We start from the raw sequence: 26,501 nt of genomic DNA, 5'->3' as shown, positions 1-26,501 counted from the left end.
GCTTGAGTGCTTGCTGAGTGTTAAAGGCAAAAGAGGTTGCACACTATGTTTTTGCTGGGAGGATAATGCGCTAGGCTCAAACGTTTTAGAGTGGCACTGGCACAGACAAATATCACTGCCAAAAAGCACAAAATGGCCGCCTCTTTCATTCAGGCTCTGCAATGGGCACCCGTCAAGGCGCCGACCGGATGCATAAAGGACATGTCTCCTCTGCGCTGTCAGCTTTATTGCAGGCTGGGCGGCCGGCGAGATGGCAGCACTTAGGCAGGCGCAAGTCATTTCGCTTTCACTCAGGCTGCCGGCTTGCTGTCATACGCTGATGTTGGGGTGTGTGTGTGTGTGTGTGTGTGTGTGTGTGTGTGTGTGTGTGTGTGTGGTTAAATAGTAATCTGGACCCCTGTATTTGGCTCTGATTAAGGAGCCCTTCCACTTCTTCTTTTATATATCAGCATTTTACAAAATCCTGAAAGCAGCTTTATACTGAGTGTGACCCTCCCTCCCTGACTAATAATGCTATGTTAACACTGCTTATTTGCTTGTAAATGCCATAAATGTTATTTTGTATTAAGGCCATGTGACTTTGACGTGGCAGGGTTTAGTATGTGTCTGTGTGATAGCTAGCGCCATGGTTGCTTTATGCGCCGGCAAGCGTAGATGGCAGGGATTCTCACTCTTTCAGCTTAGGCCAATAAATGAAATATTAGGAGCTGGAAACACAAAGGCAAACGAAAACGTGTTAAATGTGTATTGTTTTATATTAGGCTGTTCTTCTGTCAGTGAAACACAGTCTGCCAGTCTTAGGAACCATCAGTAACTGTAGTTCCTGAGCACACTCCCTTGCAGTGCTTTGAGTATTCTAGCTGTGGATGTCATTTATCTTCGAGAGTGGAGCTCTCCTTTTGACCTCCTGAAAGGAATTTAGGAGTAATTCTGTAATGTTTCCACAGACTATTTGTTTAAACCCAAACAAAACAACTGTTTGTGAAGACAAATTTCCCTTTTCATTTGTCATCTCAATGGCCAGCCAATTGCTAATGTTTTGAGGGCCTCCAACAAAGCACAATGATCTGATTTTACAGCTCTTGCTGACAGACAACGTGGACACTTTTTATGCTGTGACTCTTCTTAATGAGCTTGGCCTAAAAACGTCCTGGAAGTGTATTTGTATCCATAAACAGTTCATCCCGCCGAACTGTTTCTATGGTCTTTTTGTAGCACATTCATTCTCAGGCCAGGGTGAAAAGTTAACCCTTGTGTATAGAGTGGGACCGCACGACTACGAGACACTCTGTCATTACTGCCTTCGTTCACAATATTACTGCTGAGACCTACTATTGTAACCACAACAGGATATGTCCACTGCTATTGTGCAAGACAGAGAGAGAGACAGAGAGAGAGAGAGATAGAGAGAGAGCTCTCCATTTGAATAGAAATCCAGTAATTAGAATGGGATCATTCTCAAGCATGTCCCCTCATCCTCACAGTGCAGCCCATGCTGTTGGGGCTCAAAGCATTCCATAATGTGGCAGAGCAGCGCAGATTCATTAAGACTCTCAGGTGTGCAGGCCCCAGAGCTCTTCAACGGCCCTGCAGCCAAGCCCTAATACGAAAGGCAAACACACATATCACCGGCGCTTATTTAGGGACAATCTCTGCTGATGAGGGCGGGGGAGATAAGGCAGGGGCCACTCGGGACAGACAGAGGCCCCCGGGGGTCTTTCTGAGGGCCCAGCGGGGTCCTCGTGGCTGGGGTGAGGGGGGGGGGGTGGCGAATAACAAATGAGTTTTGCTGCGGATTTGCCTGATCATTCCAGGGGCCCTGTGGACTCTAACTCTCAACTTATCACGGGAGTCAGAGCACTTGAACCGCAGACCTCGCCGTCCCCTAATTAACAGCCGGGCCCAAATGAAAAACAGCTGGAAATAATTACATAATTAAAGTGCCTACGGGGGAAAAAAGGCATAATTTCGGCAGCCATCGCCATAAATCTTGTGCTGTCCGAGCCCATACTTTCAACGTGAACTTTTTCCCGAGCAGGTTAATGCATTACTCATACAAAAAACAGTATCCCTTTGTCTTCTCATTGGACCTGCTTAGTAACACAGAGTAGACTGGGCAGAAGGAGGCGTGTTTGCTCGCCGAGCGGCTCGAGGCTTGAGGGACAGCCTCTTTTGACACCTCCGAGTGCCTTCATGTGTGCACCCCCCCCCAGCCCAACTCTCCCCGTTTCACCCTATTTACCCTCAACCTTTAAACACAGACATCCAGCCGAATCCGCTCCAAAGAGTCTGCAGAGTGAGCATAAGGCATAAGGCTGTGCTAACAGCTTCTACAGAAGGCTATTTTTTATAATGCAGATGTGATTTTTTAAAGGGTGTTAAAGGTTTCATTCAGGATTTATTGATTTGTCTTTTGAAGTGTGAACTGAAAATAAATGTCTTTTAAACACTAGGATACATGAAAAGTGAACATTTGGTATTACTTTTGATACTCTAAATAATAATAATAAAAAAAACTCCACATGCTGAAGAACAAGCACAGCAGAAATTAACCAATTAAAACAATTTCACAGAATAAGCCATAAACACCTCCAAGTGCATTATGGGACTGTGAGGGTCAACCCCACACACCCATAATGTGCGATCTCTTGCCAACGCCTCTCCAGGATGATTAATAGTTTAATTTTTCAAAATTATTTAGATACACAAATAATTTGATACAACTAGGGCTATTACCAAATCTTGTAATAGACACGTGACCATGATGAAAGGTTTAATTTGTTTTCAGAGCACTTAAGGGGTTAGAGAAGCCACCAGGCTCCCCATCATCAATCATGTGTCACTTAACAGAAGTGTTATATTATGTGAGTAAAGAAAATATGCGAACTTAAAAGGATGCCGCTCGACAGTTCTTTTCCTTTCTCTGACTTTAGGTATGATGTCTTTGGGATAGTGACAATTAGGACATGTCCACTGATAGACTGCTTGTCCTGTTAAAATGCAAGATGAATGATGTCTCTGGCAGAGAGAGCAACAATTATAATATTGCTTGGCGTGAATAAAACACATTTACTTTTACAGAGAGCGACAATCTAAAATATGCTTAGGTACAGTTCCAATTTCCACGATGGTGTTTGCTTATATACATAAAACTAGTGTAATGTTCCTGTCAACCTGCTGTAGCATGTGGAAAGGTTAGCTGGAATAACACTGTACCTAAACAAACTGACTGGGGAAATTGTTAGGATAACAAGTTGTACGTTTTTGCTAACCGTCAAAAAGCAATATTGTGTTTCATTCATCAGTCAATCAATCAATCAATCAATCAATCAATCTGTCAACCTATCTATTTAGTCTGTCTACCTATTCATCCTCCTTCTGTCTCTTCATCCAAGACAGATAGCTCAAGATCATTTATTTTACATTTCCAAACCACTTTGATCACATTTAGGACTTGATTTTCATATTCAGCATGGCAGTGATGCTCTGAGGGCTCCCAGCATGATGTCCACTGAGAGGCGTGACAGACCTGCTCTTGTCTGATACCGACGCCTGTCCACTCTAATAGCTCTGCCCGCAACTCATCAAAACATAATCGTCGCATAGATTAGGCCTCTGATGAGAACACTTAGACTGGTTATAGCTGCATTTACAAGGAATATTCACTTCATACACATTCATACACATCTGTGTTTTTACATATATGGCAGTACTACAACATAGAGGAATTATCTGTGAAAACATCTTCAACAGCTTCATCTCTGGACACCTTGATTTGTGGCATTTCTTGGTCAGTGTAAATAAATAAATAGAAAAAATACTATTTATTCCTTTGTTTAATTTGCAAGTTTATATCAGCACAAATCAGGAGAAAGGATTGACAAGCATAATTTAAAGCAACATCATGGAAGAACTGGTATTTATGCCCCTTCACATCAATATTCAACACCATTAGCGCTACGATGGTGCCCAGTTTGTAAAAAAAACGACTAAAAGGGTCATGATCTTAGCCGATCAACATTGCAATATTGAGTGTTCTGTGAATGCAGAGGCAATGTCAGAGTTTATTCTCTGTGTTATAAGACATTATAGCATCAAAATGAGTTTGAAGACTATATTTTAAGGTAAAATAACCTTGTTGCTTTAATAACACTAATCTCTACTAATCTCTCTACAGAGCCATCCAGTAATAACCCTCATTTCAAGTCATAGCAGACAGTAAGCAAAAAAAGATGTATTAAGTGTGTGTGTGTGTGTGTGTGTGTGTTCACACACTCTTTAGGCCTGAAAGTTGCCGTAAGGTTGACAAGAAACAGCTGGATGATGCGGCTGATCAAGAACAGGAGCCCAAACAGACCGACCCCACCGACAGTGAAATCTTCCTGTCTACTAAAGAGCCGACAACATTGGCACACTTTTCATTGTGGACATTAAATGAATTCAAAAATATTTAAAGTATCCTCATGAACTGGAAATCTAGGAAAAAAGCTCACATCACTCATTGGAAAAACTTGTTAACAGACTATATATCATTAGAAAACCTATCAACTACAAACTTAATCAATACTCGGGATACAACCTCTCCTTGGTACCCCTTTATCACCTACTTACAGTCCTGACCCTCTTTGCCTGAGTTTCCATCTCCACGATCATAACACACTTCATCAACAGATACACATATCATGAACACTAGGCAGGGGTGGCTGGAACTATTATCGTTATTATTATTATTATTATTAGTAGTAGTAGTAATATAAATAGCATCCCCTTCTTTCCCTCCCCTTTTATTTACATTCTCTGATAACTTTACTAATTTCACTCTTTCTCTCTGCCTCTCCCATGTCGTTATTCTGCGGGGCCCCATTGGATGGCTTGGGAGACTTCGGTCCTGGCCAGATAAGCTGTGTGGTTTTGGCATTGGTTGGGTCCTGTGGGTTATCTATGGCCCTGGGCCCCGGTGTGCACCCTCCTCTCATGCTCATGCACACCTTGTCCTGGAAGCACACAGCACGCTTTACTCTCTTTTGTCGCACTACATGTTGGGTGACATACATAAACAAAAACTACAAAACAGGCTAGGGTAGAGTGGAGTGCAGGTAGATGCCTCATCAGGTGTCTATCTGCATGCCTCACTTATTTTTAATGCACACATTGTTGAGGCATACATCTTACACAGGGTAAGTGTGGTGTGCATGGGGAAATCCTGACAGATATTCACCATGCATGCCCACTTCTTTAATGCTACATTCTAAGATAGACCCCTCAACCTAGCCATTCACATACTGTACATATTTAGGTCAAGAGTGGCGTGTTGGGTGAAGGTCTGGGGGTGAATGGTTGGTGGTAGTGGGGGGATGTGTGCATATGCTGGGGGCCCTGGCGATGGGTAACATGGGTCCTCCCTCTGTCAGCTCGTGCAGTATAACTGCAGGGGCTGGGTGGAACTGTGGCCATTAATGGGTGCCCAGGTTGGCAATCAGTCAGGCAATCAACCAGGCAATCAGTTATTCCTATTATTATACTTATCATTAATGTAGAATAATTACAACTCTCTCCTGAAACCCTCCCTCTCTATGTTCCAGCTTCTCTCCTCCTGGCCCAACAACAAACCAGCCTTATACATATCTTTGACACACACACACACACACACACATACATCCTCACATACCACTGCCCCTCACCCCCATCCCACCCCCATCCCAACACCACCTCATTCACACTCTTAGAGCTACCCCTTTGTCCCCCTTCTTTTCATTCCGGTCATCAATTTCATCCCTGATAATCATATCTGTAATCATCCTGGGCCATAAATCATCCTTAGCCTTTCTGTTATTAATGTTATGTTGTGTTATGTTTGTGGAAGCCAAGTCAATGTGATGTCTTGTTAAGTTACAGTATGTGTTTTATGTAATGTACGTCTGTTTGTCGTATGTAGGTATTCATGTGCATGTTAATTAGTGTTGCATTTTCTGTAATGTCAATGATTGCAAATAAAAAAAAAAAAAAAAAAAAAAAAAAATATTTAAAGTAGCATTATCTCATAGTAGACAACATACATTTATGTAAACAGTGAAAATAAATAAATACATATTATGTAAGAAGAAAATATAAAAATAAATGTAACAAGTGTATAAATATTAAATACTATTAAATAGCAAGAGTGGTAAATAGAGTACATAAATCTAAGTAAAGATATACAATTCCAACAAAATGTTGCAACAGATGTAGCTTGATATACCCCAATGCTTCAGTTACAGATATACTGTTCGTCTTCAGTGTAATAAATCTACAGTCCTCTGGTAATGAAGGGAACTGTTGACCATACTGTTACGACCTCAAGCAGGACAATTGTTTTTTATTTATTTTTGTCTGGATGTGAGCACAAAAGCCAGAGCAATGATAGAGAAGACATCCCTTACTTTTTACAGAGAAAAATCCTAAATGTGTTAAGGGGCTAATTCCTTGCCGAGACCTTTATACGTAAAAACGTAACATCATCTCTGAGTGCTACAGCATCTGTCGGAGTGTCGGAGAGATGTTTGATTAGACAATAAAAATGACGATCTCCAGACTGACAGATCATGCAACATAAGCTCCAGGCAGGACAAAAATAATGTGCCTCTGGCTGCAAAAGCACCATCTTGAGGCCAACCTAGGTACGTGGAATACATTCATACTTTAGTTTGAGAGACATCCGCAGAATGAAACCTACGGAGGTCTTTCAGCAGTTTAGTATTCGTATGGAATTTATTTGATCCATATGGGCATCTGATACCACTTCACAGCAGCCAGATTACTTGACCTATAAATGTCTTCCATAGTTGTCTTTTCATTCAAGACATATCAATATGGTTCGGACATCTGTATTGGCAGTCTCAGCCTCAGAGAGAGAGAGAGGGAGAGAGAAAGAGACAGAGAGAGATAGAAAGCAAGAGAGAGGGAGAGAGAGAGTGAGAAAGAGAAAGCAAGAGAGAGAGAGAGTGAGAGAGAGAAAGAGAGGTTGGCCAGAAACCCAGTGAGCCTGAGGGATCTGGCCCAGTTGTGGCCTGTAGCAACGCCACATACGTCCAACACTTCGTCCAACACTTGGTCCAACTCTCGCCATCTGCTACCTGGTGCTGAAGAGGTGCAGCTTATGGAAAGTATCTGGAGGATAAGAATAGTCATTCCCTGTGTATGAGCCACATTGTGCATAAACCGCAGGACAGTGTTTTATGCAAGTAAAAAAAAAAAAAAACCATATTAATACCATATTAACTGCCCCTATGTATTAACCTCATAGCTGAAGAAATTTTGCAAAATCAATGTATAAACCGCGCTAATAGTTGGGAAATTACGGTAATGCAGAATTATTGGTTACAATTTACTGGGATAGTCCATCCACAGACAGATGCTCAGATCATCAACAAATACAGAGTGTCGAGGTTAGAGGTTGCATTTGGTCAAGGTGATGTTCAGTATTTGTTCAACACCAATTTTACATACTGAACTTGAATAGTAACACATGATCTTGATCTTCAGTGAGCAAACTATCCCAAGTAAAGTGTTACCATTACCAAATTATACATTATCCATGTTTCTGAAGTAGTGTATTTATCAACATAAACATGTATGAAACATGTAGAAAAAAATAGTAGAAAATACATATTCAGTATATATAGTATATACTGAAATCAATGTGAATGCAGAACAAACATTAGAATTATTTGAATATTTTAGAAAATTGAAGATGGATTTTTATATGTGCTTGTAAATGTATGAGGAAAATCAGAATAATGCAGAATCAGCCCGTTTGGCAGCATGACCCTGATGAACCATAACTGGAGCCCTTAGGTAGAGTTTCTCTGTGTTTCTGTATATTCTTATTTTCTCCATTTCCAAACCAGAGCCATTCAAAAGGGGGCACGGAGAGTCCAAAGCTCCAGGGTCACCCAGCCTAAAACATACTCACTCTGGAAACAAGCAAACCTGAAGCAGACCTCTTCTATTTACGGTACGTTTTTGTGACTATAACCAGCATCAAACAATTACAGGCCCAATGCCTTTTTACCCCGTTTCTCCCAAAAAAACAAGAAAAGAAAAAACAAAGAGCTTCAATTGTTTTTTTTCTTTTTCTTCCTGCCGTACTGTAAATTAGTTTTCTATGCTTGAGGAGACGTGTTTTTCCAGTCGTGCTTGTTGACACATCAGAGCAGAGCTACACAACGGCATAAGGGGCTCCATGCCTCTCCCAGCACATTTCAAAACTCTGACAGGCTGAGGGTTAAGATGTTCTGAATTAGATTTGAATTACAACCACTAAATACCCCTGTCAAAGCTAATTAGGCTTGACATTACGCATACACACTCAGCTGAGCTTTGCGTAAAGGCAGGCACACAGTTTAAACAAAGTCATACTCCAAAAAAGCCCATCTCCCCCAAAATTGTCGTGGCAAAATGGGCTAATACAGCCACATTTGTTGTCCTGGAATGATAATCCACATTTCCCCAGTGCTATTACAGAAAAAAAAAAGCACAGCGTATGCTGGCTGGCATTAAGAGGAAAATCATGGACAGGGGCTTTAATTCACAGGACCTGCTTTAAAAAATGTTTTTGTTTTTTGTTTTGTTTTATTTCTCTCTCTCTCTCTCTCTCACACACACACACACACAGAGACACACACATGCACATATGCACTCACACACACAGACACACACACACACACACACACACACACACAGTACCACAGAATAAAAAAGATTTTCTTTGACATCTAAGCCCATTGCTGCATACTGCAAGGCTGCTGCAGACAGGGTGGTTTTGAACTGATTTAGTCTTGGCAGAGTTTTGAGCTCCATAGATTAAGGGAGGCCAGGAAGCCAGCTCACTCACTTTTTCAGATGAAATACCCAAATGTAGATATGACACTAAAATAACAAACCTGGCCATCATTGCAGGGATTGTGGTGAATTAAAGGGGCTAACAGACTAGGTTGGATGCACTTTAGCTTCATAGTGATGAGAAACAATTCATGAAATCAAAATGTAAATCATTCTCCCTGTTGGCTGGGAGTTGTTTAAATCTTTTGACACTGTAATTGCTATGAGGGAATGTGCAAGGAGAAAGGTTATCCTTAAACAACAGTCAAAGTTGGTCAAAAACATGGCCGAAAGAAGATCTAAATGAAAATTCCTGCATGAAACGGTGAAAATAAACAGTGTGCCTGGACTGGCATCAACAATTCACAGAGCTGCCTCTGCACTTTCTCAGACAGAGGACTCCCAACAGAGGCGCTTTCCCCCTCTCCTTCACCCTGCCTACCTCATCACCCTCTCTCTCTTTCTCTCTCTATCCCTCTCTCCTTCACCCTGCCTACCTCATCACCCTCTCTCTCTTTCTCTCTCTATCCCTCTCTCCTTCACCCTGCCTACCTCATCACCCTCTCTCTCTTTCTCTCTCTATCCCTCTCTCCTTCACCCTGCCTACCTCACCACCCTCTCTCTCCTTCACCCTGCCTACCTCATCACCCTCTCTCTCTCCTTCACCCTGCCTACCTCACCACCCTCTCTCTCTCCTTCACCCTGCCTACCTCACCACCCTCTCTCTCTCCTTCACCCTGCCTACCTCATCACCCTCTCTCTCTCTCCCTCTCTCCTTCACCCAAACTTTACTTTTTCTCCCACCCTCCATCATTCTCCTGCATCATATCTTTCCCTTTTTCAACTCTTCTCTTCTTCACTTACTCCCTCTCTCTCTCTTTCTCTCCCTCCCTCCCTCTCTCTCTCTTCCTCATTAACCCAGGTGTTCACAGCTCCCTAAGAGTTCATAGGCTCTGGGGGCTTAGCACCAAACACTTAAAAAAAAAAAAAGAAAGAAATCCAGAAGCCAGCGCTAGAAACCCTCACAACAGCTTCAGAGCCACGGGGGTCACACACACACAGTACACACGGGGCTCACACACACACACACACACACACACACAGTACACACGGGGCTCACACACACACACACACAGTACACACGGGGCTCACACACACACACACACACAGTACACACAGGGGTCACACACACACAGTACACACAGGGCTCACACACACACACACAGTACACACACACAGTACACATGGGGCTCACACACACACAGTACACACGGGGCTCACACACACACAGTACACAAGGGGTCACACACACACACACACACACACACACACACACACACACACACGGGGCTCACACACACACACACACAGTAACACACACACACACACACACACACACACACACACACACACACACACACACACACACACACACACACACACACACACACACACAGTACACTAGGCTGGTTCTGTTCCTGGGACTCTCAGTCTTTAGTGTTCAGCTCACCGGTGAAAACTCCAGTCAATCCAGAGTAGCATTGTGTTTATTTACACTTGCCTCTGTCCAGGAAGATGTGATTACGTGGCTCAGTGAAACTGCTTTAGGGGTTATCCACACTCACTCCAACGTGTTGCAGGGGTTTAGTTGTGTGTGTGTGTGTGTGTGTGTGGGGGTAATATACGACCACAACAGCCAGCGTAATCTGACTCCAGAAACGTCCTCCAACAACACCTCATTAAACTCAAGGTTGCCCTCCCCCAATCACCACCCACCACCAGCACCAACACCACCAACCCCTTCTGGCCAACGTCTGCCCTCTAAGATGCCCGCATTATGACGTAAACTTAAAACACACACACACACACCTTGTGTCTTTGACACACCACTGCAACACCTCACCAATGACCTGTGGAATTAACTCCCTCTTGCTATATATAGGTATCCATTACATAGTGAGTGCAAATTAGGTTACCCAGTGGCATACGCGCAGTAATAGTCCGCAGGGTCTTTGCTGGCCCGTGTAGCATGTTTAACAAAACGCTTATTGAGCTTAATGCACAGCACTTATTATCAAGGGTAGGATTAGGCCGGGATTTGGCCAGTCATAAATATATCAGAACTTCATTAAAACGTGGACACTGAGGTAACGTATACCCGAAAACAGACGGAGGCGGGCCGCGGGAGCCAAGCCTAAATGCCCTTGAGCTCGGCTTTGAGAGCTAGGCTACGTGTGGCTGGCAGAGGCTGTGCCCCCACATCTGAAACCACTTGGTTGGGACTCCCCGAAATCGTGCCCCATTTGCACCGAGGAGGCATGAGGCACATAGGGATGTGTGTTTGCGCGCGAGGCTGTTGTGGTTGGCCGGCGCTGGGCCTGTTTACGCGGTCCGCTATCGTCAGCTGTTGCGGTCGCAGCCCCAAATGCCGTCTGAAGGATGTGGCCCCTAAATGTAGCTTTGATGCATTTTTAGAGGAATTGTACAAACAACCAATTGACATTTTTAAGGGGATTACCGAGACTAACCTGCCAGTTTTGTGCTCCTCAAAATTACATAAAGTGAGAGGGTTGATGAGGCAAGTTAAACTAACCCTTTCAAAAACATTTTAAGGTATAAAAGTCTAAAGTCAATTACTATTGCGTGCAGATTGTCTGAACCATTTCACATTCGCTTGCAACTATTTGTATCTGGTTATGCACTTGCATCCATATTGACAGAAAATGGACATCTGACGTGATTTCCAATTCTGTTTTGATATCATTGCACCATTGATCAGATTAAAGAGGAAATCAAAGTTTCAGTGTTCATGATCATCTAACCATCATTCCTGAGAGAGGGAAAGGAAAAAAGAGAAAAATTACAGCCCTTCTGTGACTGCAAGCAAGCAAATCAATCCAATATTTGGGCCCTGCCACGGCAATGTGAAACTGCTTCAGCACAGTAAGGAAAATGTTCCCTAATAACACTGTAATTTTATACATTGGCTTATTTTTCTTTTCCTAAATAATGCTTGTGTTAAGTTCCTTTTGCAAACGGGGAGCGAGCCATTTGAGTGTGTGTCTGGGCCCATACTGAAAATAGACATTCCAAATCTATCCCAGGTTGCCTCTAACGCCAAAAAGCACGACTTTAAAGAGAAAAATACATAGACGAAAGGCTTGGATATCAGATTAACATCAAGTAGCCCAAGATCCCCCTGTATTTTGTAGCAGATTTTGGTATTAAATCTCGGCTTCAAAGTAGCTAATTTCGCTAAGCCCTGATTTCATGGCCACAGCTGTATAGAATTACCAATCATAGCAACTATTCATAGACAGCTACAGGGGTGGTGAGGGGCCTTTTTGCTTTGAGCGCAGCGAGAGTATGTTGTGGCTTATCTTCATGATATCCATGTCCCTGAAATCTCGCACAGTTGCACCGCACCTCGCCTCGCCGAGGAGGGACGACTCCGAGGAACGGCTGATTGTCAGCGGTGGCCATGCGAGATGATGACGAAATTATCAAAGCTTCTCAGGTTTTGCATTTTGGAGCATTATTATTCGACTCAGATGGCGAACACAACCGCTCGGTGCGGAGCGAATAAAGGGGCAATTACGTTTACATATCTCTGCGAGTCAAAGCTGAGTGACTTTCCAGCAGGAGAAACCCAAGTGGATCACCCAGCACCACTTAAGTATCATCAGCCATGCTGGGCCATTGTCAGTATCAGGGTACTTCACAATTTGTGGTACAAACTTGATACCCCTGTAAAAAATGTGAAGTGATCAATCCCTAATTCAAATAGACACCTAAATTGCAGCGGTTTAATACTTACAGCACACAACAATTATTTGATTCCATCCTTCGCCTAATAATGCACGCCTGATGGAATTCGGTCCTCTTTTTTTGTCATTCGCAGCGGAGCATAATCAAGCTTTTTTGACTTGAGTTACTCCTAGCTTTGAATCGCAAAACAAAATCAGGGCATTTATTCAGCTTTCAGATGACACGTCTTCAGACAAAACATGAGATGGAGGCCTAGCTGGACCAAATCTGCTCTCTCTGGGTTCTTCCTCCCCCACATACACACTCACATACACACACGCAGACACACACACAGACACACACACGGGATGGACATTGCTTGTGACAGGGGCTTGTCATTTGCAGTTGATTTGCGAAGTACATGGCGCCTGTTTGTATTTCCTCCGCTCTTAAATGACAAGGTGCTGTTCCCTAGGCGACGCTGGCAGGTCGGAGCACAGTTCACATCAGCGCGCAGTTGCTCTCTCGGACAGGAAGGATCACAGAGTCTTACGTTAAACAAAAACAAATCTCCTCTTCCAGATTCTTCCCACCTCCACACATCTGGTCCGAATAACCCCTCGACAAGCAGAGACTCTTACGGGCTGATAGCTGTGCACACTGCACCAAATACCTAGTTGCCTGTTTTCATTTAAACAATAACCAAAATAGGCCTCCGGTGCACCTCCAGGCATTAGCTTACCCGAACATAATCATTAAGGCAGAAAAAGAGGGGTCACTGGCCAGGGAGATAGAGGGGGATTTACATGCAATCTGCTAGTATTTACTCTGCAATGACAAGGCTTGGACATAGGACAGAGAGAGGGAGAGAGAGAGAGGGGGGGGTATACAGACAGAAAAAAGAAGGAAGAAACTGAGGGGGGATAAATGAGAGAAAGAAAGAAAGAAAGAAAGAAAGAAAGAAAGAAAATTGAGAAAGAAAAAGAGGAGATAGGGTAAGGAAAAAACTGAACAGTGTGTGAGAGAAAGAGAGAGAGAGAAGGAGAAAGAAAGTAGGAATCCAGGTCAAGTGTGTGTGAGTGGCGAAAGGTGTGATCTGCCTGGGTGGACCTGTCCATCTCCCTTGCTGGCCTCCCAGGACGGCCCTCTTTCTGTCTCACGCTCACACACACACACACATATACACACACACATCCAGCGTGTGAACACTGGGCAAGGGCACGTATACTTCTGGGGTTGTTAGGTCCAGGCGGGCAGGGCTGTTTAGTATCAACGCTCAACAAATGCATTGTTTCTGGTTATGCTCCGGGGGTTGACCATCCAAGGGTAATTGCCTTCAGATGAAAGGGAACATATTTGGTATTGCTGTTGACCACAAACCCGATGTTCAGCATTAGCCACTGAGACACTCTGCTGAATGAACGCAAAGTGACAGGGAAGGCCGGGCCAATCTCACAGGCCACAGACAGAACAATGGACTCTCCAGCGCTGATGAGCCCTGAGGCTGAAGGAGGAACTATCCCCTCGGAGAGATTACAGAGCTGCGCCAACGCACACACACCAATGCCAACCGGCGCTGAATTATAAACTGCCATGTCAAATCAGCTCCTTATCAGTGGTTTCTACCGGGTCTGAGACATAGCAGAGAAGGGGATACAAAGACTGAGTTAACACACACCATACACACCCCCCACACACACACACACAGATGAATATAAAATGACAAAAAACTGATAAAGTATCCCTATCATGCGAGCCAATTTCCATGTTTTTACAAATTCATCGAGGCACTCTATTTCCACACCGCACGCATCAGCGTTACGCGGCCGGCGTGATTGAGTTGGAGATGGACGTGACATTTCTCATTTTGAGGCAAATGAGGAGGACATGGCCGCCGGTCCCCTTGCCCCTCATTACTCCCTTCAGCAAACAGTGGGGGCAATTTACCGACGCCGCACCCCGCTCCAACACTGTTATTACACCGGGAAATCAAGGCGCAGCGGCCAAACGATTTTTAATTACTTTCGCGTCCACTACGCTGCGCTCCCGGGGACCCCCCCTTGGTCAAACCTCATTTCAATATTCCGGCGACACCGTTACACACCTCGTAAGCAGCTCGAGCGAAGAACGTTAGCTGTGTCTGTCGACACGTTCTGAAGATGAGGGAGGGGGAAACTCAACGGGGAAACAGCTGGCGGCGACAACCAATCACACGACAGATTTCTCCCCTAATGCAGCAGGAATAAAAAACTGAAATGACTGATTAGGCCGAGCAAATGTATCAAAGTAAATATGTTTATTCAGTGATGATACAGAGAGCAGAATGCTTGTGTTATGGCTGAGCTATTCAGCTGTAGGCTGAGTAATATAACAGCTACCGCTACTCAGGTGTTGGGACTACTAATACTACTGTTGGTACAACCATTAGCCACCTCTACAATTACAATTGCCACTACTACTACCAATAGAAAAAGAATCGATAATGTCATGCAAATCCACTTTAAGAGAATTGCTGAGGTATACACACTCATGATTAAATAACACACACACACACACACACACACACACACACATTAACACACGCAGGACTGCGGCTGTGCCTGTATTGTGTCTAAAACACAGCACTGTCCCAGCTCACAGCTCAGACAGATGAGGCTGATTGGCTGACCTCTCTGAGCCTCCTCTTTCTCTCTCTCTCACACACACACACACACACACACACACACACACACACACACACACATTCTGTCTGTCTCTCTCTTTCCATGGCCCACACTCTCTTAATCAGTGGAATCAACAGCCAGGCGATTGAGCCCCAGTGAGGAGAAGCTGGCCCTTAGCCAGGGCCCCCTCCAAATCTGCCCATGCATAATGAGATGGGGGACCATTACCATAAACCAATCCATCCCCGGCCCCAGGACAAAGGCCTGCTAGCGCATTAGCCGGCTAACAACGGACTTCCTTAATGGAACAGCTTTACGAGATAGTGGGATTAAGGCCTAAGTGTTTATTCTGATGGTCAGCGCTCTTCACACGCTGGGCCGGCGAGGAGCGGCTAACAATGGGCCTAGCCTTTCACATGCAACGCACAGATCAAGATTACAAAGAGGGGGCGTTAGCGCAACAACTTAAAGTGTTGATTTGACTAAATGAATCCTTCCTCACACACATGAAAATTAGTCTTTAGAGGGGCTCTGATTTCTGTCGCAGCTGCAGACATTGATGGCTTAAGAAGATGCATCATCTGTGAAGCCACTAGTACGGGGTAAACCCAGCTTATTTAGTAGGGGCATTAAGAAAATAGAAGTCTCTCACTCCTCTTACTTGAGATAAAATCTATATCTCCAGGATATATGACTGGACTACTGGCATGCTTTGTATTTTCTTTTTTTACTCATAAGAGAAATTTGCAGGATTCAGACCATGCGTCGTTAATCATAATCAACTCTTAACTTTTCCGAATCAAATATGTGTTTGCCTCTGTTGAGTCTGCTTTTGTAAATCACAGTCATTACATTAATAAAAAGGCTGTACTGGACTGGGTAGCAAAGATACCACAGATGATTGCTGATTTAAACAAAAAATACACACACAGCTAGCACAGCAGGGGCCTAATGCACTGGCTATCTCTCTTTACAGAGGGGTTTTCTTTTTCAGCGTTGCCCCAGTTGAGGGTGAGTGAAGCTGGATCCAATTACGCATGAGGAAGCCCAGACTCCCTCACAAGCTGAAAGAACATCAGTAAGCTCAAACATTAATAACCCACCACTGGACTGCTCTGTGTAATTGTCTGACTGCAACACACTGTAATCCTACAGAAGAGAGAGAAGGGGGGTCAAACGAAAAGAGGAAAAGTAAATAAAGATGTGTGTGTGTATGTGTGTAGAGGGAGTATTTGTGATGTGTTTTAAGGGCGTGGATATGTGTGTGTGTGAGTGTGTGAGTGTGTGTGTGTGTGAGAGTGTGTGAGTGTGTGTGGGTGTGTGTGTGTGTGTGTCCAGGAAGGTCAGTGCCTAGGATGCCCGCTATGCTCAATTTCGATTGTCACCTCAACCCCCCCACACCAGTCTCGGCACGAGAGAGAATCAAGACGCCCGGGGCAAAAGGGCAAGTTGTGCAAGTGTGTGTGTGTGTAGTGAGTGACAGACGGTTTAGCGCTAGCTGGGGACCGGCGCTCAGGGTCAGCTGGAGTTTCGGCGAGCGAGAGAGCGAGTGGGGCGGGCGGGACACAATGAGAGGCCTCTGCGTATTTATTCGTCATCTCTTTGTTTTTGTAGCAGGAGAATAAACGGCTGGACTGACGCAGCGCGAGCCTGCACATTGTCAACACAGGTAATAAGTCACTATTACCCCGGCATTCCCACACTCGGCTTATTCAACAAATCAGCTCATGACTGAGCCGAGTCTAGGATGCACGGACGCTATTTACAGGTCATATACACATATGTACACATACATACATACAATATACATTTTATATACACACACACATATATATATATATATATATATATATATATATACACATACACACACACACACACACACAAATGCAAATAGCGTCCGTGCCTCCTCCTCTCTGATCAGTCCTGTTATTATATTTTTATCAATATTTGTTTATACATACACTGCCGTTCAAAAGTTTGGGGCCACTTTCCATTTTTTCACAAATTTCCATTCCACTCCATTATAGACAGAATACCAGCTGAGATCAGTTGAATTGGTTTTTTTTTTCAGGACAGCAGTTTTCAGATTACATCACGTGCTTAATTGCAAAAGGGTTCTCCAATGTTTTCTCAGTTAGCCTTTTAAAATGATATCAGATTAGTAAACAGAATGTGCCTTTGGTACATTGGTACATTGAATGAATGGTTGCTAATAATGGGCATCTGACTCCAGACTTTTGAACAGTAGTATATCTTTGCATTATATACAAATTTGTATATTTTGTATTATATATAAATTATTATTATTATTATTATTATTATTATTATTTCGGCTCTAGTCTTGCTGAACCTTGAAGCCCAGACCAGCTGACAGTGTCTGACTTGCTCTCTGCTACCTCCCCTCACCCACATGTGTTACCACCCACCAGGCACTTAATCAGAGGAGAGGGTAATAACTCAAGATGAAATTTGCTTTTCCTTGCTTTCATCCACCAGGGACAGGCTGCTTGAGTACCTCGCCCCTCTCTCCCGGAGATCCCTCTGACAGAGCCGCTCTCATTCAATAACATGTTTAACATATGCAGCGATACGGTTGAGAGACAAATACTTCTTATCTAATTAATATGAATGTGGGAAACAGACCTGACTGCAGCACATTTAAAACAGTTATGATTGAACTGGGTCAACTCATCAACATCACAATTAATTCAGCGGTCAAAAAAAAAAAATTTTTTTTTTTTTTGAATAAAAAGTTGATCATAGGCGTTGGGAGAGAGAATGCTTGCACAGCTGAAAGCGTGAGGTCACTTCTCACCTCACCAGCACAGAGGCCAGGCTTTAACTTTCCCCTCTTGGCACTCACCAACACACACACACACACAGAATTTTGCGCACGCCGAATGAAAGCCCTCCAAACTGTAAAACCTACCCGCAGAGCATGAGGAGGCAAGTTCACTTATTAAGTTCATGCCCACTTGCTTTCTAACTTGAGCCTTTGTGTGTGGGTGATTAAACGACGGAGAGGTGGTTTAGGGCTTCCAGAGCACACTCACGCCAGCGCTCCCCTGGCACCGTACCCCACGGACCCACGGCAGCCTGGGAGCGAGAATGAGCTAACCGACACCTCGGCTTCCAAAGAAAACCCAGCTCTTTTATGTTGGCATTAGCCAAAGTTATATAGAGTGCCAAATACGACTTGACACCACCGCAATTCAGTACATAAAACACAAGTTTAGCAAGTAGAGGAGTCCTGAACTTTGTTGAAAGTTGAAATCTTAAGAGGACTTAGGAAACACACAAACACGTATCCTCCCCTCTTTTTACACACACCCCCACCCACCCACCCACCCACACACACACACACACACACACACACACACACACACACACACACACACACACACACACACACACACACACACACACACACACACACACACAACACACAAAAAACAGACAATTCAAGGCAAAGTTGAACGACCATACCATAACTTTATTGTAGATATACTCAGCTACAATTATTTCCAAAAAAGGGGGAAATATTAAAGGTATTTGTGACCCATAAGGTGCAGACCGCAAACCATTGCAGCACATTTACAGTATGCATGAGAGGTCTCTCCTGTCCCTTAAAACAACATCTGCTGCAGATGGGATGGAAATGGTGGGCATTTCCCTTCCCCGTTAAAAACGACTAGATAACACTCTCCTCTCCGCTTTCCTTCGCTTCATTCAGCTGGTGATCGGCCCCCTCGACCCACATTCACACTCCGCAAGAGTCCAGGTCACATTCCGTTCCCTAATCACATGACTTCTCTTCTTAATATGACAGCAAATTTTTTGTTTATCATAATGTTTTTTTTTTATCCATCTTTATCTTTTAAATAGATATTCTTTTTATACTTGAAGGCCTTCAGTTCAGTCCCCCCCGAAAAAAAATTGATACACAAGCCCTTGGTAGAAATTGCTGGGGCTGAGGGTGGTTGAAGTAGACCTCTACATTACATTTAGGAGAATGACCAGAGGATGGCTGGGGTAGTGGGCTACGTGTGTGTGTGTGTGTGTGTGTGTGTGTGTATGTGTGTGTGTGTGTGTGTGTGTCTGTGCGTATGGGAGGGAGGGAGGGAGGGAGGGGGTCTTCCACATGCACTACATAACATCTGGTACTACCTTGTCAAATGTAATCTAACAAAAAAGAGAGGGGGGTCATTGACTAAACAATTCAAGTCATGCCTGTCATAGGACTTGGTAGTTTTGTGGGTTATATTACAATTTTATATTCAAGGTATTACATTAAGGCTGGACATAATGTATACACAAGACATACATTGAGCCCCAGATTGTAAAGATTCCCTACATTTTTCTTCTACAGTGTATTTTATCAGATGACCTGCAGGCACGTTGTAGCTTTCTGATCGCATTTTCTTAAATACAATTGTAAGATACCAGCAATTGAAACAGCAGCAAGGCCAAAACCACAAGTTATTCCTTTAAACGTAACGGCATTATATATATATATATATACACTTTTTTTTTTCTTTCTGACATGAGGTAAAGTATGGCGCCCAAGTGCAATGCTCATTTGTGCTACATGTACAAAAAAAGCAAACTTAAAACAAAACAAACAAAAAAAGAAAGACAAATCTCCGCCAGTGAGGAAACCCAGTCGGCAGCATGTGATGGAGGAATACCTTTAGATCAACATTTCCAGCGAGGAATAATGACACCTAGTTTAGGCTTCGTTCTTCTTTTTTTTGGCTAAAACATAACACTCCGATCGTAGGCAAATCACGCCACCTAGGCCCTAACCTCGAGAGAGGCCGACACTGGAGAGGCCCCTGAACGGGTCTGGACTGGGCTTAGCACAGGTCCAGGCCCGATTAGGGTCGAGTCCACGCCAGAGTCGCTTGCTGTGCGGGAATCTAGCTTGCAAGATTTCATCAGGTGATTACAGTCCTTTCTGTGAGAAGAAATGATTGTGTGGGTGCGGCACCATATCAGTGATTTCACATTCTTTAATAAGCTGTTACCATATAATACTAACGATAGGATTTTAAATGAGTGCCATATGCGACAGTAACAGAAAAACAGGCGGAAACTAAGTAGAATGATCTGGGGTCGAGCATCAGAGGGTATTAAGGATACATCACTCAGATTCTCTACCTTCATGCTAGAGCTCAGTGAATAACCCTAGTCAGGTACTGAGTTTGCGAAAAAACAAAAAAGCGAATCGACGAAAAGGCTTTGAATCGTAACTGACAAACTTGTAACGGTCACTCAACTCTTGCCTGAGAAAAGAAACAGGATTGCACTCGATTGGTGGGCCAAAACAAATGCCTACTTTAGATCTCAGTGGCAACAGAAAGTTTTGAAAGGATGCACTCAAGTGACAGAATCCATAAAACGTTTATTAACTATTTTTTTTTTTAAAAATATTGTGGTTGGCCAACACTGAGGGACTGAGGGGCCTAGGGGGAAGTTGTATCCCTCTTGTTACCCATGCGCATTGGAATGATGAGCATCTCGTTTTGTAACGACCGACATATGGTACTGCGAGCAGTACAGGTAGGATCGCTGGAGGCGACGTATTCAGTTGGGAGCACAGTGACCGAAGGCACCGCAGAAGCTCACACTCTGGTACAAATACACAAGGGTGAGAAGAGTTTGAGGGAATGTCTCATCAGTGCAAAAAAAGTGTCGTTTACGTACAAATATGTTTATGATACACTGCCAGTTTCCAACTAAACATCGAAAATATGGTCGAAGCGAACATGAATATGTATTGATGCCCTGATGCCATTATATGGGTGAATAATCCTTAACTGTATTCACCATGATTGACTCAAATACTTTTTGAGAAACGGACTGCAGTATTGTGAGGTAGCAGCACATCCAGGTATTTATGTGCCTTTGCAATTCCACTTGCCCCTTTTTCCACAATGGCCCATTCCTGAATCGTTCCGATTGGACTACAGCATTTAAAACAAAAAAGGAAGAAAAAAAATCAAATTCAAATTTTTCACTACTGCATTCAAATTTGTAAATCTATTTTCTTTCTTTCTTTTCCATTTTCATTTTGGTAATCCTAGGAGAATCACAGATCTAGAGAAAACTGGTACGACTTTGAGAAGAAGGGTGATGAGAACAGCTTCAAGTGATTGAAGCTAGAATTAGCGAGGTAAATCAAAGACTGGTGAGTGCAACCTGTTAATCGCCCATCAACACAAGTGTCAAGTGAACATCACGTCAGCGTCGCAGTTCTGGTCGCTCCACGAGCCAACTAAGTTCGACAGAAGAACGTGTTAACGCAAGACAGAAGGCTCCTATGTGCTCGTTGATGTCTACGCGTTTCCATGGTGTTTGAGCACGAATTCCTTAATTCCAAACAAGGGGAGGTTGAAATAACAAAACAAAACCAAACAAAACAAAAACAACAACAATTAGGCAAACTTTGACTGCTGACAGAACAGGACAACCAACCCAACAGATTTCAAAAGGTAAAATAAAAGAGGTATTATAGTTACAGTGCAAAAGATGAGAAATTCAAGCTTAATAATAAACATAGCACCGAAAAAAAAGAAAATGCATGCAATTAACTGAGGTATTCAAGTGAAGAATGCCTATTAACACAAATCAAAAGCTAGACAAAAGGTTATTGTCACTTGTTTTACCTAAATGAAAACAACACAACAGGCTGGCTTCCATGTGCCTATGTCTGTGAATTACTCATGTCGGATTTCACATGAAGCCTTTTAGACGTCGCATCAACTTTAGCTTTGGTAAGTGAAGTGCATGAGATACAAGTTGTCTAGTAAAAATATTGAATGTCCCATAGACTGTATGTAAAGGTGCTTTGTGTCTCAGAGAAGTATCCAATTATTTTTTTAAACTTTTTTTATATAAAATTTGCAGCATATTTCCCAAGTGATATGTCTCTTTTTTTTGTTATAATATCAAAACTAAATAAGTCAGTCAATGGAGCATCTAATGCTTATAATCACCAAAAACGAAATGTAAATATTCTTGGTATCAAAAGACATTATTGAAACCAATGATAGCGACTTGTGTCGTGATAAACATCTCATATTGTTCTCTACACATAATTGGTAGCACTACAGCATTTATATAATCCATCCAATTGGCTATGATAACATATAGCAACACAAACATGCAACTTCGAGTGCTGTTCATTTAAAAACAATTTCAATGACAGTACATTGGGAATGTTGAATTCCTATCCGTGACAAAGGATATGAGGGAGAACTGTTTTTCCTTTCTCCAAGGCAAAAAAAAAAAAATTACAGATTTGGTGCTGATCAGACAAAAATGGTCACGATTAAGCTGAAGACACAAGCAGACCCTAGTGGAAGTGCAATAACGATTAAGATACCTCACTGCCCAAAGGGTGGTCTGTCCGACTGCATTCCGAACACCCTTGTCTCTTGCTATGCCACACCATTTGTAAAAACCGCTTTAAAACTGGCACTAGTGCACCGACTGAGGAGTTAGCGTTTCTATTTCTCTTCCGTTTTGGGATACGTTTCCACAGTACATTTTATCACTACTTTAAGCATAAGCCTCTTTACCCACTAACTTTAAGCAGAGGTTAATTTGACGAGGGGGAAAAAAGGAAAGACAACAAACAAACAACAACAACAACAAACAAACAAACAAACAAACCCAGAAAAAAGCGAGACCTGACCTTTCTCTCCTTCTGGACACTAGCAATGTGTTAATAAACCACATTTCTGATGGAAAATACAAAACCTGGGAGGAGGACGAGGGGAAGTACGGATTGTGTTTTCGCAAAATGAAAAAATAAAATAAAAAAATAAACAAAAACAAAGGTAAATCAAATCAACTTTGCAAAGTCGTTCTCTTTCTGAAAAGGGGGAAACAAACAAAAAAGCACAGTCGTTGTTGCCAGGATGTCTTCGCTACTTGGAGACTGGTGTCGAAAGCAGGGGTGTATGGGTGTATGAGTGAGAGTGTGTGTGTGTGTGTGTGTGTGTGTGCGATAAGCTCAGCTGGTCTGGACCTGAGGTTGATTGGCTTTGAGACTGCGTAAGGCCCTGCGGGCGGCGGCAGATTTGGCGATGCGGTAGCTGCGGCCCACGCCCTTGAACTTGCCCTTCCCCACCACCTCCACCGTCACGCGCACCTTCCCGTCATAGGTGCGCTCCGCAGGGCTGCGCAGGGGCACACAAACACAACAATAAACAAACAAACAAACAAACACATTGGCAAACAGGTTGAACAATGACTAGGAAAAATGTGTCTTTCTGCAGATCTATGCAGATGAGGTTAGTAGGGGCTATAACTGCTTAACTACAGGACTACACACTTCTAACTTGCTATAGTACCTGCTGTCTGCATTTGGGAGGAAAAACACAAAAAGGCTTTTCTGTACTTTTCTGATTACAGGCATAATAGCTACAGGTGTGCTTCCTGACATCACCACACCATGTGACCTCATGCAGTGTCATTATGGCAACCGGAGTAATGCAGTCACAACAACACACCACAGTAAGCAACCTGCATTACACCTTAAACAATGGCCTACAGTATATCTTGATTCCTTATACATCTTGTATGGAATGCACAATGTATGGAAAGGTGAAATCTGTGTCTGTGTCTGTGTGTGTGTGTGTGTGTGTGTGTGTGTGTGTGTGTGTGTGTGTGTGTTAGAAAGAGAGTGTGAGTGATGGGCATCATTAAACCTGCTGTGGCTACATCTGAGAAGGGATTCCCACCTGAACTTAGCCATCTCTGGCTCCATCTCCAGCAACTCACGCACCGGAGAACGTGTGTGTGTGTGTGTGTGTGTGCGCGTGTGTGTGCGATTCCCACCTGAACTTAGCTGTCTCTGGCTCCATCTCCAGCAACTCACGCACCGGAGAACGAGGAACATTGGCAGAAAATTTTTCTGTGGCGGAAAAAATGAAATAAAATCAAAATGTCAGCAGACACACACACACACCCCCGCCCACCCACCCACATACACAAATAAAGGCCAAACATTTCAATAAAAGAAGACATTTGACCATGACTGTATACATTGCGGAGGCCATCCTTCTTACCTATAAGTGGCCGCATCATTGGATAATACACTCGCCAAACAGTCTCCAGAGACATCATGCTATCCATGTAGATAGCTCCAGCGAGCGACTCAAAGATGTCCCCCATGGCCTTCGGGACTTCGATGTCCTCCTCCTTCTCCTCGTCTTCCTCGGAGCGGCGAAGCTGGAGGAGGAACACAGCAGGGGGTTTAGATTCCTGTTTATTCGCCGGCGAGAGGCAAGAAGCCCGCACGGGACGTAAACAAACAGTTACACGCTCGCCATTCCCTCAAATTGAACCTAACGACGGACGAGGGAGAGGGGCGCAAAACCACGCGCTCACAAACAAGTCACAGAGTGATGAAAGGATAGTGACAAATTGTAAACAAAAAAATGATGATGAACTGTGTGTTTCTCTCTTCAAACAAGACGCTGGCCTAAAATGCTACGGTTACACTTTACCATTACACCACACCCGAGCACAAGTCTGCAGAGATGCAATCATCTAGTTTTACAATGAGGAACTCTGTGTGTGTGTGTGTGTGTGTGTGTGTGTGTGTGTGTGTGTGTGTGTGTGTGCGCCGTGTGCGTGTGTGTGTGCGTGTGTGTGTGTACTGAAATTAATTTGTCTTTCCGCTTACTGTATCCAGTGTTCTCCCTTAGGCCTAAAAGCTTTCCAGTCAAACAAGGGCAGATTCGGTGCCAAGATAACCATTTCAAAACAAATCAAATCCAACTGCATCACCAAAAAAAGAAAAACAAATTCAAAGAATTCACATAATGATGGCCTGAGACCGGGACTAGAGTTTTGAATGCAAATAAGTAGCATGACCGAACAAAGCAAAACAAAATGTCATGTGATCTGTGGGTCTGATTAGTTTACCAGAGGGCCCAGAATGATCGACAGCCAGAGAGAGAGAGAAGGAAGGGCCGAGAGATAGAGAGAGAGATAGAGAGACAAATAGAAAGAGAGCGAGAGAGCAAAACAGACAAAACGTGCGATATACATACAAGCATAAAGTGAGTGACAGGAAGAGTGTGTAAGCGGTAGGGCTGGGCGATAAAACGATAGCGATATGTATCGCAATAGACATGTAATCGATATCAATAAAAAAAAAAATATGTTCGATAGCACACACCTCCTTACGTTGTCCATAAATAAATAAGCTAAATATATCTTGCATTGTAGCTAGTATGTGCAACTCTACCAGAGTAGGCGATAGAAGTAGGCCTACCTCACCACAGACTCCCAATGAGTCCTTGCTCTCTCTCTCTCTCTCTCTCTCTCTCTCTCTCTCTCTCTCTCTCTCTCCAGCATGCACATGTAATCCAAACATTCACAATCGTGCAAGATGACTGGCTAAATTAGCAGATTGGTTCAAAACTGTTGCATTCAAATTGACTGCTAAGTTCTAATCATCTCAATCCCGATGCTAATGGAAAAGTATTTACCAAGACTCAAATGGGCCTGTCCCAAGGAGAAAAAGTATTCATTTGAAACTTAAACACACGTGGGGAAACTGAACAGTCTAACCAGTAGACTATGATAAACTAGCCAATTAAGCTAGTTTGTTTACAATATTTCCAGGCTTCAACCAGTGCTGCTTTTCATTCAGACTTATGTGCACATTTATTTATTTGAGTGTTTTTCATGATTGTGTTGCTTTTCCCCGTTTGCTTTGATTGATAACTGAAGTGATTAAAATCATAGGAAGGTTAAGTTTAAAATAAAAGTGTTTAATTTGGACTTTTTTTCCCTTCTGGTCCTTATCTGAAATAAGATTTTTTTTTTTTTTGTAAATCAATAATTATTGATATCGACTGATATGAAATGCTTATATCGGGATACAGTTTTCAGCCATATCGCCCAGCCATAGTAAGCGGGTGAGAAAGAGTGAGAGAAAATGAGAGGGAATAGAGAGAGAGGGAGGGGGGAAGGAGGGAGGAGAGAGAGAGATGGAAACAGAAAGAAAGAACAAAGGGCCCAGAGAGATAGAGGACAGGCAGAGAGAGATAGCGACAGAAAGTGAATGCGAGATATGAGAAAATGACCGAGAAACACAAAGAAAGTGAATGCGAGATATGAGAAAATGACCGAGAAACACAAAGAAAGTGAATGCGAGATATGAGAAAATGACCGAGAAACACAAAGAAAGTGAACGCGAGATATGAG

The 26,501-nt window shown here is 43.3% G+C and overlaps 1 protein-coding gene across 4 annotated transcripts in view; it reads right to left on the bottom strand.

Annotated features, from left to right (window-relative positions):
• Nucleotides 1-6,634: 6,634 nt before the first annotated feature.
• Nucleotides 6,635-26,501, bottom strand: part of dicer1 (dicer 1, ribonuclease type III) — a 52,934-nt gene continuing 33,067 nt past the window's right edge. For 3 of the 4 annotated variants that reach the window (XM_048227280.1, XM_048227281.1, XM_048227282.1), the window contains 4 exons: nt 24,350-24,512; nt 24,120-24,195; nt 23,308-23,458; nt 6,635-7,146 (listed from right to left, as the gene is read on the bottom strand). In XM_048227280.1, coding sequence (XP_048083237.1) covers nt 6,844-7,146; nt 23,308-23,458; nt 24,120-24,195; nt 24,350-24,512 — 693 coding nt within the window. In that variant the 3' untranslated portion in view covers nt 6,635-6,843. Of the gene's footprint in view, nt 7,147-18,744; nt 23,459-24,119; nt 24,196-24,349; nt 24,513-26,501 lie in introns of those variants that run through there. The other variant, XM_048227283.1, reaches the window with a different exon arrangement.

The sequence above is a fragment of the Alosa alosa genome, chromosome 19, assembly GCF_017589495.1.
Source record: "Alosa alosa isolate M-15738 ecotype Scorff River chromosome 19, AALO_Geno_1.1, whole genome shotgun sequence".
In the NCBI taxonomy this organism is placed as follows: domain Eukaryota; kingdom Metazoa; phylum Chordata; class Actinopteri; order Clupeiformes; family Clupeidae; genus Alosa; species Alosa alosa.
This window is presented reverse-complemented; position numbering and strand designations above follow the sequence as displayed.